The 16,245-nt window shown below is 41.6% G+C and overlaps 1 protein-coding gene, 1 long non-coding RNA gene and 1 other non-coding gene across 4 annotated transcripts in view; 1 reads left to right on the top strand and 2 right to left on the bottom strand.

Annotated features, from left to right (window-relative positions):
* Nucleotides 1-9,512, top strand: part of TBC1D4 (TBC1 domain family member 4) — a 219,158-nt gene extending 209,646 nt beyond the window's left edge. For both annotated transcript variants that reach the window (XM_029058002.1, XM_029058003.2), the window contains 2 exons: nt 5,655-5,831; nt 8,741-9,512. In XM_029058002.1, the coding sequence (XP_028913835.1) occupies nt 5,655-5,831; nt 8,741-8,974 (411 nt within the window). In that variant the 3' untranslated portion in view covers nt 8,975-9,512. The remainder of the gene's footprint in view (nt 1-5,654; nt 5,832-8,740) is intronic.
* Nucleotides 822-959, bottom strand: LOC114809912. Its single transcript, XR_003757683.1, has one exon. It is a non-coding gene; the product is annotated as a small nucleolar RNA SNORA7 (small nucleolar RNA).
* A 2,783-nt stretch (nt 9,513-12,295) lies between the features above and the next one.
* Nucleotides 12,296-13,207, bottom strand: LOC114809058. Its single transcript, XR_003756816.1, has 2 exons — nt 12,829-13,207; nt 12,296-12,476 (listed from the first exon to the last, which is right to left on the bottom strand). It is a non-coding gene; the product is annotated as an uncharacterized LOC114809058 (long non-coding RNA).
* Between the last annotated feature and the right edge of the window lie 3,038 nt (nt 13,208-16,245).

The following is a 16,245-nucleotide window of genomic DNA, read 5'->3' as shown; positions in this document are numbered from 1 at the left end:
GGCAGGAGGAGATGAGAGCCGGGAGAGGATTATAGGAGTCGGAGGCAGAGTTCCTCTTCAGAGATCCTGAGGAAAGAAGATGGTGAGGGCATGGCATGCCTGCAGACTATTGAAGACAGGAAGTTAGCACTGTTGTTAATCAACTGGTTTGCAAGGTCATTGCAAAGTCATTTGTTAGGTTGGGAGATGGTAGGAGGTGGAGGCTTCAGAGGAGTAATAGAGATCTGGATTATCTGCAGAGAGTCACAAGCAAGAAATTTAATGAACATTGAGAATTGGTTTGCTGGTGAAAGGGGAAATTTGTAGTGACAGAGATTGGCTTGATTTGGAGATTTCTGCACAGGAACAGAAGTGGAGGAAGTGGGTGGTGGGAATAACCCAGGGTTGGAGGTTAGCTGACTAATAGTCAAGTGAAATAGAAAGGAGAATGACCTAAGCACTGTTTTCTGTGACCCTGGCCTTTTGTATATTATTAGTAATGACAATTTTAAAATGAGGATAAAAATATTGGCAATTTTCCCTAATCAATCAATCAGTGGTATTTATTGAGTACTTTACTATGTGCACAACACTGTTCTAAGTGCTTGGAAGAGTACTTGTGTCTTGTGCTGTCAAGTCGTCTCCGACCCATAGCGACTCCATGGACACATCTTTCCCAGAATGACCCATCTCCATCTGCAATCGCACTGGTAGTGTATCCATAGAGTTTTCTTGGTAAAATTACGGAAGTGGTTTACCATTGCCTTCTTCCATGCAGTAAAAATGAGTCTCCACCCTTGCTTCTCTTCCGGGCTGCTGCTGCCCAATACGGGTGAGTTTTGAGTTGTAGCAGATGGCCTTCCACTCGCTAGCCACTGCCTTAGCTAGGAATGAAATGGGTAGACCTCTGCTTGACTGTCCCTCCCATAGCCGAGATTGGTAGAATACTGGAAACTCTCCAGGAGTGATCGTGAGAGGGGTGGGAGAGTACAGTACAACAGAATTAGCAGAAACGTTCGCTGCCCATAATGGGTATACATCCTAGAGGGGAAGACAGACATTAATATGAATAACTGGAGCAATCTTAAAGGTTTTAAAGTTTTCATCGTATCCTTGTGGGTTTTAGAAGCCCTCATAATATTTCACATAGCCAGTTAGGAGGATGTAACAGTGGTACTTTTTGTTACAACTGGCATAGTAAGATTGTAAAGTATTAGCTGTAGACTCTAAGGTCCTTGTTGGCAGGCATTGATCAGATATGCCAACTCTATTGCATTGTAATTTCCCAAGCACATCCACCAAACAAGCACACTTCCCCCCTTTCAAAGCCCTACTGAAAGCTCATCTCCTCCACGAGGCTTTCCCAGAGTGAGCCCCTTTATCCTCTGCTCCTCCTCCCCTTGTTTTGTTTTGTTGCCTGTCTCCCCCCTTCTAGACTGTAAGTCCATTATTGGGTAGGGATTGTCTCTGTTGCTGAATTGTACTTTCCAAGTGCCTAGTACAGTGCTCTGCACACAGTAAGTGCTCAATAAATATGACTGAATGAATTGAATGAATACAGTGGTCTGCACATAGCAAGCATTTAATAAATACCACCTATTGATTGATCACCACAGACAAAATCTTATTGCGTTGCATAGGGAATTTGGGATTAGCATCCAGTTGGAAGCTGTGACCAGGGATACTGGCAAATCTGAGCTCTCCTTTCTTCCCACAGCCATGGAAATCTGGGAAGTAGAACTGTTATCTGTGAGTCAAGTTATAGCATTGATTTCTGGGTGTGGTCAGGATAGCGACAGTGCCCCCAAAATTTATAATGGCAGAGATTGGCATGATTTGGAATTTCTGCACAGGAACAGAAGTGGAGGAAGTGGACAGTGCTATTACCCCAGGGTTGAAGCTTAGTTGATTAATAGTCAAATCAATTAGAAAGGAGAATGACCTAACCATTGTATCATTTATTGTCTTTCTTGTTTCCAATAATGTTTTCTCGATGACTCAGATTGCTTGTTTTATGAAGATTTGGCCAATCAAACACCAAGATTCCTTTCAGAAAGCTTGCTGTGGATAGGGAATGTGTCTTAGTACAGTGCTCTGCACATTTTAAGCACTCAATAAATATGATTGATTGGTTGCTTGATTGAAAATGAGACCTGCTGTCTGTAGAATAGTCAATGGATAATCACGTTGAAAAATTTTAATAGTTAAATCTTTTTATCTTGTAGCAATCATTTATTTCAATAGTTCCTAGGAAACAGTTTGGAGTTTGTTCTCAAAGAAGTCTGAAACAAGAATTCTATTTGTGTTCTTTGGCTTCAGAATAGCTGTTGTAAGCAAGACTAAGCAGCCTCAAAATATGTGGTATAATTGTGTTTGTGTGCCACTATCTTCCTCCAAAATAAGCATTATAAATGAAACAAGTAGTGGCACTAAGCCATTCCAAATATCATTGAAAATAAATTTTGGTGATGGAATTCTTTCTGCCCTCACTCTCTCATCAAATGATATTCCTTTCTTCTACAAAGTCTTCCCCAAAAGTTACCTCATTTGGGGGAATTCTCTGATAAAGCCCCACCTTCCTGGTCAAGTTTTCAGTCAGCATCCTTAATGCTCACATGCACATGTTCATCCACACTTTATTTTATTGTCTACATTTGTTTTTAATGTTTGCTTCTATTCTCTCATATAGTTCCAAACTGAATGCCTCATCTTCCCAATCAAACCCCCTCCCACATCTGACTTTTCCATCACTGTTGACCACACCCCCATTCTATCCTTTGTACAAACCCACGACTCTGGCTTATCTCTGACTCACCCAGCTCCCTTAACCCACATATTCAGTTTGTCACCAAATCCTGTTGATTCTACCTTCACAGCATCTCTAGATGCTTCTTCTTCTAGATGCTTCTTCTCCATCCAAACTAGTGTCATGCTGGGCCAAGCACCTACCATCTCCCATCTCAACTACTGTGTCAGCTTATTCCTGAGCCCCATCCCTCATCCTTTTCCATTCTCCAGTTTGTACTTTGTTGTCAATCTCATTTTTCTAAAAAAATTGTGCTGCACACATTTCCTCACTCCTCAAAAACCTCCAATTGTTGTCCACCCATCTCTGAATGAAGCTGAAATTCCTTACCATTGGCTTTAAAGGACTCACAAACTGGTCTATCCCCCTGCTGATCTTCTCTCTTCTCACAATACAACCAGGCCTATACACCCTCATCTTTGGACACCAACCTGTTCTCCAGTCTCATCTCTTTCACTGTCGACCCTTTGCTCACATCTTCTCTCCTTTCTGTATCTCCCTCCCAGTTCATTTGCTCATTTATTCATTCAATCGCATGTATTGAGTGCAGAGCGCTGTACTAAGCTCTTGGTAGAGTAAAATATCACAATAAACAGACGCATTCCCTGCCCAAAAGACCACATCACCAAAATCAGCCCCTTCCTCTCCATCCAAACTGCTACCACATTAATGTAAGCACTTATTCTATCCCGTCTTGATTATTGTTTCGACGTCCTTACTGACCTCCCTGCCTCCTCTCTCTCCCCATCCCAGTCCATACTCCATTCTGCTGCCCAAATCATTCCTTCAAAAACATTCAGATCATGTGTCCCGATTCCTCAAGAAACTCCATTTGCCCATCCACCTCTGCATCAAACAGAAACTCCTCACCATTGGTTTTAAAGCACTTCACCACCTTGCCCCCTGGTATCTCACCTCGTTATTTTTCTTCTACAACCCAGCCTGCACTCTTCATTCCTCTAATGCTAACCTTCTCACTGTACTTCGATCTCGTCTATCTCACCACCGACTACTTGCTCACATCCTACCTGTGAGGTAGGGAAGCCGTACCTGGGAAGCCTACCTGGGAAGCCCTCTCTCTTCATATCAGACAGATAATTGCTCTCCCCCTCTTCAAGACGTTATTGAAGGCACATCTCCTCCAGGAAGCCTTCCCCAAATAAGCCTTCCTCTCCTCTTCTCCCACTCCCTTTTATGCCGCTCTTACTTGCTCCTCATTCATCCTCCCTCCCACCATCCCCACAGCACAAATATATGTATCTGTATATATCTGTAATTTATTGATTGATCTATTTATATCTATTAATGTCTGTTTCCCCCTCTAGACTGTGAGCTCACTGTAGGAAGGAATGTTTCTGTTTGTTGTTATATTGTACTCTGCCAAGTGTTTAGTACAGTGTTCTGCACACAGCACTCAAATAAATATGATTGAATGAATGAATGAACCACTGTATTCCCCTTCTTCCAAGTCCTATTAAAATCAAAATTCCTTCAGGAAGGCTTTCCTAACTAATCTCTCATCTCCCCACCCTATTTTTCCTGCCTAAATAAATTGTGGTATTTGTTAAGCGCTTACTATGTGCAAAGCACTGTTCTAAGTGCTGGGGGATACAAGGTGATCAGTTTGTCCCACGTGGGGCTCACATTTTTAATCCCCATTTGACAGATGAGGTAACTGAGGCACAGAGAAGTTAAGTGACTTGCCCAAGGTCACACAGCTCACTAACGGCAGAGCCGGGATTAGAACCCGTGATCTCTGACTCCCAAGCCCGCGCTCTTTCCACTGAGCCATGCTGCATCCATCATCCATGTTCTTGAGTCCATACCTCCTAAGAATTAGGTACTTATCCCCTTTGCCACAGCTCTTTGTATGTACCCTGATATTGTCACCACTTCTGTCTATAATTTATTTTTAATGTGTGTCTCCTGACTAAACTGTAATCTCTCTTCTGAGCTGTAAACTCACTGTGGGTAGGGAACATGTCTACCAATTCTGATATTCTGTAAGCTCCCAAGAGAATAGTACAGTTCAGTACTCAGTATTCAGTAAGAAGCAGCATGGCCTCATGGAAAGGGCACAGGCCTAGGAGTCAGAGGTCATGGGTTCTAATCCCAGCTCTGCCAATTGCTTGCTGTGTGACCTTGGGCAAGTCATTTAACTTCTCTGATCCTCATTTCTCCTGTTCTTCCTCCTACGTAAACCATGAGCCCCATATAGGACAGTGACTACATCCAACCTGTCGGAGAAGCAGTGTGGCTCAGTGGAAAGAGCACAGGCTTGGGAGTCAGAGGTCATGGGTTCTAATCGCAGCTCTACACTTGTCAGCTGTGTGACTTGGGCAAGTCATTTAACTTCTCTGTGCCTCAGTTCCCTCATCTGTAAAATGGGGATTAAGACTGTGAGCCCCACGTAGGACAACCTGATCACCTTGTATCCCCCCAGCGCTTAGAACAGTGCTTTGCACATAGTAAGTGCTTAACAGATACCATAAACAAACAAACAACAAACAACCTATTCACTTGTATATACTCCAGTGCTTAGAACAGTGTTTGAAACATAGTAAGCACTCAACATATTCCATAAAACATAAGTAAATACCATTAACTGATTTGAGGGCAGGTGTCTTTCTACATACTCTCATATACTTTCCTATTTGCTTAATAGAGTTCTTTGCAGTCAGTCAGTCATATTATTGAGTGCTTTCTGTGTGCAGAGCATTATGCTAATCACTTGGGAGAGTACAATATCAGAACTGGTAGACGTGTTCCCTCCCCACAACGAGCTTACAGAAGCTTACAGCTAGAGAAAGAGGATGTTAATAAGTGCTAATAGCAGAGTCCCACATTAACCACTCTGTTTTACTGGTAGGTTTTTGAGATGGAGATCTCAAAACAGCTTCATGCCTACGAAGTGGAGTACCACGTACTTCAGGACGAGCTCCAGGAGTCTCCAAACTCTTATGATGACAGGGAACCTCTTGAGAAATTGGAGAGGGCCAATAGTCAGCTGAAGAGGCAAAACATGGATCTGTTAGAAAAACTACAGGTAAGAGGACTTAATAGCTCAATTTGGAGAAACCAGTGAGAATTCTTTTATTGCTTTACTTTATCCTATATTTCTATAAATTCCAGAAACTAGAGTTCCAGAAATGAAAAAAAAACTTAACTCCAATTAAATCTGTGGGAGGAAAGATTTAAGTGAATAAGATTTCTTTGGCTAAATTGCCACCACTTCACTGATGATTGGTATCTTTCTTTCCTCTAAAATACTTCCTTTTAATCCTAGCTCAAATGAGCTAAAAAGGAAAGTACTATGGCCTGGTGGTAAGAGCAGGGGCCTGGAGTTCAGAGGACTTGGGTTCTAATCCTGGCTCTATCACTGGCCTGCTGGGTGACCTTGGGCAAGTCATTTAATTTTTCTGTGCCCCAATTTCCTCATTTGTAAAATGGGAATTTAATTATACTCCCTCCACCTTAGACTGTGAGCACCATGTCGAACAGGGTCGGTGTTCAACCCGATTATTTTGCATCTATGCCAGCATTTAGGACAGGGATTGACACATAGTAAACACTTAACGAATTCCACAATTATAGCTTGGCCCTGGATCACTACTTGAACTCTTGCTGGCCCAAGTTTGTTTCTGCAAATCCCACATCTTCAGTTGGAGTCAGAGACCAAGGGAAATGGCATTGTTTGTCTCAGATCTTACCCTTATAACCTAGAACTGCAGTTGATTGCAGACCTTAGACTCCTCTATACAATAGGCTTGGTGTGGGCAGGGAACATGTCTACCAACTCTGTAATATTGTATTCTCTCAAGCACTTAGTATAGTGTTCTGCCTACAGTGAGCAGTCAATAGATACCATCTATTAATTGATTGATTGGTTTGGGCCTCTCAGCTCCCTCCATGACCTGCCTAGACCTTGCCAGCAACCAAGAGTTAAAGGGGCAGAACAGAACTGCTGTTCTCTTACCTGTCCACATGGAGTTTCAATCCCTTTAGTTTTGAGTCCATAATAAAGAAGATAATTAATAATCATGGTATTAGTTAGCAATTACTCTGTGCCAAGCAGTGTATTAAGCACTGGAGTAGATACAGGATGTTCAGGCTGGACACAGACTCTGTCTACATGGGGCTCATCCTAATGGGAAAGGAGAACAGGTATTGAATCCACTGAGGCATGGAGAAATAAAATGATGGCCCCAAGGTCACACAACAGACAAGTGGCGACACCGGGATTAGAACTCAGGTCCTCTGATTCCCAGACCCATGCTCTGTCCACTAAGTCATGCTGCATGCCACTAGGCCACATAGTTCAAAGCAGGACTGGCTTTAGGTTACGTCCCTCATCTAGGTATGAACGGGAGTGAGAGTGAAGTGGAAATGAAGAGGGTAGCCATTGCTGGGAGCGGCACTCTGCCCAGGAGTATCAGGATGGGGACTGTGTCCAACTGTATTTGCTTGTATCCATCCCAGCGCCTAGTACAGTGCCTGGCACATAGTAAGCGCTTAACACATACCATAATTATTATTAATTATTATAATTACTGCAGTGGTGGATGAGGAGTAGCCCCCAAACTGGAAGCCCTTGAGAGAAATCTCTTAGATTTCTGAATCTTCCACAGCCCAACTTGAAGTCACCGCTGGTGGCTCTGAGAGGCGACAACCCTGGGGTCGAGTGATGGCTAACTGCCACTGTGGAGCTCACTGGTGGGGGGGGAGAAGTTGGGAGGGAGTTGAGGGGTGACCTGGCCCTACTGATTCTCTTCTGAGAGACCAGGTCCTCCTCACTGCTCACAGCCCCTCCTGGAGCCAGCAGAAGCAGTCAGGAGGAGTGGGATTTGGGGGTCCTCTGTGGTTTCCTCCAGAGCCCTGGTTTAATCAATTTCTTCCCTCTTGCTCCAACCTGCAGTCACTTAATATTAGCTTATTCCTACTTCACCATGAACTCGAGTGAACAGTGGTGGTAGTGTTAAAAGACATGGTTGTGAGAACATTGCTTTCTTCTCTCAAGCAGTCTGTATTCCCTATTCAGAATATATCCAAGAGACATTTGAGGCATCAAGATGCAGTGTCTCAGAGGAAAGAGCACAGGTCTGGGTATCAGATGACCTGGTTCTAATCCCAGCTCTACCACTTACCTGCCGTGTGACCTTTGGCAAGTCACTTTAGCTGCTCCATGTCTCCCATGAAATGGGAGTTAAATGCTCATTATCCCTCCTTCTCTGACTGTGAACCGAACTGTGTTCGACATGATTATCTCCTATTCACCCTGTAGACTGTAATCTCCTTGTGGGCAGGGATCATATCTTCCAACTCTGTTGTATTGTACTCTCCCAGGCGCTTAGTACAGTGATCGGCACACAGTGAGCACTCAATCATTACCTTTGAATGATTGATCAACCCCAGCTTTAGGTGCATAGAAAACATTTAACAAATGCTATATCATTATTTTTATTATCTAATGAATTTCTCTGTAGTAAGAGAATTAGATTTGTGTGTCTTCCTTCTGCAGCTTCTTCCTTAGTGCAGGAACTAAGCCAATAGATCCATAGCTGAAGGTCACCCCAGGTTGAGGGATGACTGAAGAGGAGAGTGATAGGTGTGCATAGGAATGCTGTCATCGATTGAGCTACGACTCTGTTCCACTCTCTACCCGACAACTCTAACAGCTACTCAGTATGCTAGACAGAGAGACAGGTAGCAGAGGGAGAAAGAGGACAGGAGTGCCGCTTTTGTATAGCCGTACATCAGTGAGAGGAAATAGGGTAAGAGAAGGTTATTGTCCTCTCAAGCTAGGTGTAAGGAGAGTAAGGGAGGTGGGTGAAAAGAAAATACTCTTCCTTTCACAGCTCAGGGTTCCAGAGAGGTTAGGGAGAATTATCTTTATATCTTATTCAGCTCGGATGGCGACTTGGTGACTCTTAAGACCTCAATGATCTCTTTTAACAGGCGGCTCACGCTAAAATCCAGAGCTTGGAGTCCAACCTTGAGACTCTCTTGACTAGAGAGAATAAAATGAAGACCTTAATTCGGTCCCTGGAGCAGGAGAAAGTGACCTATCAAAAGATGGTGGAGCAAATCAGGAAGCACGTGCCAGTGGACGCGCTAGCCGGCTGTGAACTGCTGCTGAGAGAAGTAAACTCGAATCCAAACAGTAAAACAAAGACAGGAAACAAGCCATAATTTAAGAAGCGGCACCTCAGCAAGCAAGGTGTCAGCTACTAGGAGAAGGGATAGCGTGGAAGCCGCTGAACAGACTTAAGGAAACTGAGCTAAGGGCACTGTGGAAAGCTGGGGTTACTCCCTGTGTTGTCAACTGTTCCAGGATGCAAATCTCAAGCTCTTGAAAACAGACTGGCTGTGAATCTGTGTCACAAAGGGAAATCCAGCATAAAAATCAATATTTAGAGTGATTTTTTCAAGTCAAAACTTTGCTGAGTCGTTATGGAGGGAAGGCAAGGTGAAACATGAATGGTCCTTTTGTCTTTGTAGTGAAACGAGGATATCATGTCTTTATATTTTGAAAACTACTTGAAAATATGAAATGAATGTACTTTTTTCTCCAAAGAACAGCACGTTTCACAATTTTTGTGGAAAAAGTCTGTGTAAGTTTGCGTGTGTCTATCATCGATTCTACTGACATTATGTATACATAATGAAAGTGACTGTGGCTGACAGTCACTCTGATGTGGCTTATAAATAGGGATTGTGTTAGACTTCATTTTCTGCCTTCTATGTGCCAACTAGCATGTTGCTGTCACCTACAGAGTGAACCCGGGCAGGCTTTTCTAGAGAGAGCTTCCTGAAATCTGAGTTTAAAGATACAGTCACAGGGATTTTCCATCTTCCTCCTACAAGACATTCAGAGGGGATATTTGGTACCTTCAAGCGGGCTTGAGAAGAAACAACTTTCTCTCTAGTATCAGCCTTGGTTTTCTGCAGGGGCCAGGATGTGCTAATATTTCATTTCTTTTGCCAAATCCAGGAGCTTTTAAATCTTACTCAAATTTTCAAAACTGTAGCGTGCTAAGGTGAGTTTTTGTTTAAGTCAATTTGGGGGAAAATGAATTGATTGTAGCTGAGAGCTGGAAATTCTGACTTGCAGCTTTAACAGCTCAATATGTAAATGTGCCTCTTAAGGGAACTACAGGTGTGTGTTGGATGTGGAAGAGAATTAACGAGTTTTCAAGTCCTATGAACCTTTTTCATGTGAGGAGTGTGTACCTGTGAAAGGCAGTAGAGAAACATGATGCAACGTTTTTGTTTTTGTGTGAGCCTTCTCAACACTGCTGTATCATAGTGTTGCAAGTAATCTCACCAGGAGGATGGAGTGAATTTGGGCTGTTTTAAAAGTCCACCTTATGATGCACAGTATATTAGAAGACATTGAAACCCAAGGTTTTGAAGAGGTGGAAGGCATGTATTTGGATTGTATCTAAATTGTTTCATCAGAGTGTCATCCTAATGAATCATGTTACAGTAGTTACGTTTGCTCTATTTCAGATGATTTGTGCTGTGGTAATTTTTGTATAGTTTTGCCTCAGTAGAAGGGAAATGCTGAGTGTAGTTGCTTCGAGACACCTGCCTTATTAAATCAGGCATAAAAGCAGTAGAGGCCAATCTGCTAATTTGTCTTTATATGGAGAGATTTTCCACTCCCTTTGTATTCAAAAATACTATAATTGGCTGAGTAATGTCTTATTTCCCCTGATGCCATTATTTACATGATGAGTTTGGAGCAGCATGACCTTGTAGAAAGAGCACGAACCTGGGAGTCACAGCACCTAGGTTCTAATCCCGGCTGTGCCGCTTGGCTGCTGTGTGACTTTGGGCAAGTCATTTAACTTCTCTGTGCCTCCGTTTCCTCATCAGCAAAATGGGGATTCAATACCTGTTCTTCCTCCTTCTTAGACTGTGAGCCCCACATGGGATCTGATTATCTTGTGTCAACCCCAGCGCTTAGTATAGTGCTTGACAGATAGTAAGTGCTTAACAAATAACAAGTTATTATCATTATTATTATTATCATTAGAGGGTGTTAGTTCAGCATTGCTGAATTGGACTGCAGAGTCAACACATTAAAGTAAGCCTCCATTATAAAAGGCTTTTGTCTTAGGCAGGCTGGCCTAGAGCTCCAGCCCTGGGAAACTGCACTTCTCATGTCCAGAGTGCAGTGGGGCTCTGGCTCAGGTCTTGGATTTGGGGGTTTTGAAAATTGAAAGTTGCACAAATTGGGCCCTGCCCTCTATGTTTCATCTCTATCAAGTGAATGTAGCATCCGGGTAATGTCCAATAAATGCCTCTGCTGCACTTGTTTTTTCCTTTTCTCTTGCAAAGCGAGGTTCATGATGAGAGGCTTCCAGGAGGACTGCCAGACAGTTTGTGTGAAATTTGGTGAGATTTGCCACAGTCAAGCATTTAGGACTTCAATTATCCACGCCAGTGCTATTCTTTGCTAATGGAAATAGGCCCAGCATGGATAATTGAAATCTACAGGATATTAAAAAAGCCCAATTGTACCAAAGTACTTCAATTTAAGCCCCCAACCTTTCATCTAAATGGGGAGTAGGAAACCAGTTTGCATTTGAACTTCTCCCAACCCATGCCTTAGTCTCTGAATGAAATGAAGTTTATTAGGAAAATGGCTATGCTTCAGGCTGCAGTGACAAACAGCTCCCAACAATTGGGAATTGACCAGCAGTGACCAACAATGATAAGACCGATGATGGATTTATTTGCCGTGTTCTTTTAGAGAGCTCCAAGAGCAGGTTATCAGTCAATTTTAGGGAAACTTAACCCGATCTATTATATTTTTCCAAGTGCATAATGCAGTACCTTGCACCCGGTGGGTGCCCATTAAATAAGATTTCTACCACTATTTCACCTCAACTGCTAAAATGCAGTCCTTACAGGGAAGAAATACTGCCACTGTTAACATTAACTGGCAGTAAATTCTCTACTCAGAGAAGACACTTAAAATCAAGTTCATTTTCAGAGTCATTTATCTGAACGTATCTTCTTTGTCCAGTCTACCATCTAGCTGAGAATCATGCTGTATCATTTTAGATAAATAAAATAGTTCTGTACATTTATTTTTTAAATCAAAGGCAGTCTTTGCAACACTTGTGAATTAATGTGTTTTTATAAACATATTCCCGTTGTATGTAGTTCAGATTATTTTTCCATAAATTGTCCCTTAGATCAGTCGGCATCAGAGTTCAGGGATCCATCTAAACTAATACAAATCTGAGCATTTCTTAAAGTCTTGCCAATGAACATGCTTTGGGCCCCTTTAAATGTGGTTTTGTTATGTATCAGAAAGCAACAGTAGAAATATCTGGACCTATAAATATATTGTACTATAAATATAGATAGATATGATGTAGTGACTCTACTGATCATGAGCATTTACCAGCAAGTTTGAGCCAGACTGTTAAGATTTATATATGACCAAAGTAATCTGATCACTTTCCTATCACCGATGGAATAAAGCAGGATTATGCATTCAATTTTGGCCACTTAAGTCTATTCTACATAGCTATGACTGAAGAGGCATCAAGGAATCTGGAAGCTGGTGTCAGAATACAATTCCGATCCTCTGGAAAATTCTTCCATCTCAACAGGCTGTGCATCTTTGAAAATCCATGAATCAATCATTCAGGATTCCTGTATACCTGAATGTTTTCTGGAAGGACCCAAAAGAGAAGATAAGCATACGATTAGAAAGTATTCCTGATAAGCATATTTCAGTGTTCCTGAAATCAGCAGGACATTATGTTCTAGTATTTCTCTTGCTCGCTGCATCTCTCTGTCTCTGTCTCTCTCAGTCTTTCTGTCCCCCCTCTCCATTTCTCTCTCTCTCTCTCCCTCCCTCTTTCCCTCTAGCTGTTCTTAATATTTGAAAATAATTCATTCAGTCATCATTATGGAGCGCTTACTGTGTGCAAAGTATTGTACTAAGCGCTTGGGAGAATACAGGGCAATGGACAACAAGATCCTTAACTTTTCTGGGGTATGGCTGAACACTCTTCCAGCACCTGTAGAACGTGAATAACTGCTTCACATTGCACCATTCACCCCCTCTTGGCTGAGGATTTGGTCTAGGTTTCCTCTTCCATTTTCACATGAAGAGGTTCTTTCCATGGCATTTATAACTTGAATGGAATTACAGCAGGATCATCATCATCTTCTTCTAAAGATAAAGAACCCTCTAAGAGAGAGAGGGTATTGCAAGTTTAGAGGTGTTAAAGTGTCCCATCACCAGCTTCCAGGTCTCTTCTTGTATCTTCAAGGCTAGCTCCAAAACACAGTTTTAGTGGAGCTGGACCATTCTATTTATATGAGGAGAAATAGCTGAAAGGGAAATTTTACAATTCTTTGAGGTAGCATGATCTTGTACTTTAAATCAATTTTTAAAATCTAGGATATTGCTATAGAAATAAAAATAATCAGTATTATCTAATGAATTCTGTAATGATGCTTATATTTTCTGTATAGTTAAAATTTTGAAGTCCCAAACAACTGTTCATTTGTTAAACCATTATTTCAGCAGTAGTTGAAAATGTCATAAATTCAAGTTTTAGCAGAATTGAAATTACCTGAATGGTTTTCAGGCATAATCATTTCAATTAAATACACAATTTGGACTCTAGGTAACAAGAAATATTAGTTAGGTACATTGAAATAGGGCAGTTTGGATTTAAAATTTCATAAGCTTAGTTTTATTAATTTTAATTGACTTATTGATGTACTACTTTGCAAGAGAGAACACAATAAACTAGTCTCACCAGAATCTACAGCGGGGAATGGAGAACATTCATTTTTTGAGGATAAGGGATTTATTAATTGGGCACTAACGCTATGTTTAGGAAAATCCTTGGATGTTGGGGTGGCTTGCTGTGTTGAATATTAAGAATGAAAGATGGGATTGGAATGCCATTTTGAAAATAAATGGACTAAACAAGTGAAACTCAGCAACCGGTACAAGAATTGGAAATAGAATTTAGGGTTCTGCCTTTCTGGATTTATTGCCAACAAAATACTGTTTCCTACCATCAATAAAAGCCAAGTTGAAAACCAGGTATAAGGTTCATGGTAGTCTATTGTTATTATATCACCAGTCAAACTAGTGTTCAAGGGTGTGAAACTGCACCATGTAGGATAGTGCAAGTTGTCGAACGCCTTCAGCAATCAGTGTTTATGGATTCAGGATTAGTTTTATCATGTCGAAAAGCAGTGTGGCAAAATGGATAGAACATTGGCCTGGAAGTCAGTAGGTCCTGGGTTTTAATTCCAGCTCTGCCACTTGTCTGCTGGGTAATGTCACTCAGCTTCTTAGTACCTCAGTTCCCTCATCTGAAAATGGGGATTAAGACTATGAGCCCCATGTGGGACAGGGGCTGTGTCCAACCTGATTATCTTGTATCTCTACCAGAGCTTAATACAGTGCTTGGCCCCTCATAAGTGCTTAACCAATATCATCTACCACTCACAGACACCAAGTATTGCCCCCTCATAGTTTTTAAAAAAGTGTTCCCTCACATTCATAACTGCACTTCATCTGGGGTGAGGTCATTTCGAGAAGCAGCGTGGCTTAGAGGGAAGAGTTTGGGCTTGGGAGTCAGAGGTCATGGGTTCTAATTACAGCTCCGCCACTTATGAGCTGTGTGACTTTGGGCAAATCACTTAACTTCTCTGTGTGTCAGTTAGCACATCTGTAAAATGGGCATTAAGACTGTGAGCCCCATGTGGGACAACCTGATTACCTTGTATCTACCCCAGCACTTAGTATAGTGCTTGGCATATAGTAAGCACTTAACAAATTCCATCATTATTATCATTATTATTATTATTAATAACTGCCATGATTAAACAAGTGATCCCACCAAGTTGTCCCTATGATGAAAGAAATGCAAGTAAGAGAAAAAAAATGGAGCATTATCGTCTTGGTTCCACTGTTTTTGCCTTTAGCCTTTATTGATGTTTAAGGAAATCATGACCATTCACATAGTACTGTAGTTCATGAAACTTTCAGGGCTTATATTGGGTGGGGTTTCAGATCCAGGACATTGGATATAGTTAAAAAGATAGGCCTGATTTGGAAACATGATTTCAGTGTGGAAAGGAGGAACTTTCAGTTTAATAAACCCTTGGAAATGCTGAAAAAACAAATTCTTCTGGCTGGCGACCCACTATACAAGAAAAGTTGATATATTTATGGAGAAATCATTCACTGTACCCAAAGATTAACAGGCTAAAATTAATCAAAGTAATCAAGACATCTTTATATCTCAAGAACTGCCACAGGCTCTGAACTGTAAATATAAATCTGTCCACTGAAAATACACAGATTGAGAAGTAATGTTGGAATATAGAATAATGTATCCCTGGAAAAAAATAAACAATTAGGAAACAGTGAGTAACTGATAGTTCAGTTTTATGAATTCAAATGAAAACTGATTGTTTCTGGATTTCTGGAAACATTATTCAGATGTATTTCCAACTCTGTTTTCACACTAGGATAGATTATGAAATATAGATATCCAAGTCCAAATTGGTAATCCATACCGGGTTGAAAGATGTAGACTTGAAAGACCTCTATGCTTTGCTTCCCTGTCCAAAACAGCAATCTCAGCGAGGATGTTGGCATTTCTCCAACCTGCCCTTTGTGGATTGGCCAAGAACTCATCTCCATATGGGGAGCTCAGAAGTCCCCTAGAGGATGCTCTCAAAGTCAAGTCAGCCAGTCAATTGTATTTATTGAGCACATACTGTGTGGCACTGTACTAATGTAATGATAGACCCAATTCCTGCCTACAATGGGCTTACAGTTTAGAGGAAACTTAGAGTCTCGAAGGAAATGATAAGTGGAGAAAAACCAATAGAGATGCAGACATCTCCAGTTGGGTTGTGGTGTTTTTCTTTTTTGAGGGGGAAGGGAGTAACAGACTCTGGGCTCTTCTGGAACTAGTAAAGAGGTCGTTAGTTGGTTTGCCTATTAAGCCTATGTACCATCCTTCAGGAGTGCAGTTGCCTTTAAGGAGACATCTCCCAAACAAGATTAAAAACTCTTTGGGAGGAGAGGGGAATAGTATCTCCTTATTCTGCTCAGGACTAAGCATGACCATAGATTGCTCTGGAACAAATAGAGCCTAGTGGATAGAGCATGGGTCTGAGAGTCAGAAGGACCTGAGTTCCAGTCCTGACTCTGCCACATCGTGTCTGCTGTGTGACCTTGGGCAAGTCCCTTAACTTCTCTGGGCCTCAGTTACCTCATCTTTAAAAAGGGGATTAAGAGTGTGAGTCCCATGTGGGACAGGGACTCTATCCAATGTGATTAACCTGTATCTATCTCAGTGCTTAAAACAGTGCTTAGCAAACAGTAAGTGCTTAACAAGTACCATTATTATTATTATTATTATTATTATTAATAAAAAAATTCCCTGCCCACAACA

The sequence above is a fragment of the Ornithorhynchus anatinus genome, chromosome 2 (genome assembly GCF_004115215.2).
Source record: "Ornithorhynchus anatinus isolate Pmale09 chromosome 2, mOrnAna1.pri.v4, whole genome shotgun sequence".
Lineage (NCBI taxonomy): Eukaryota > Metazoa > Chordata > Mammalia > Monotremata > Ornithorhynchidae > Ornithorhynchus > Ornithorhynchus anatinus.
Note: the sequence above shows the minus strand (reverse complement) of the source record. Positions and strands in the feature narration are given on the sequence as shown.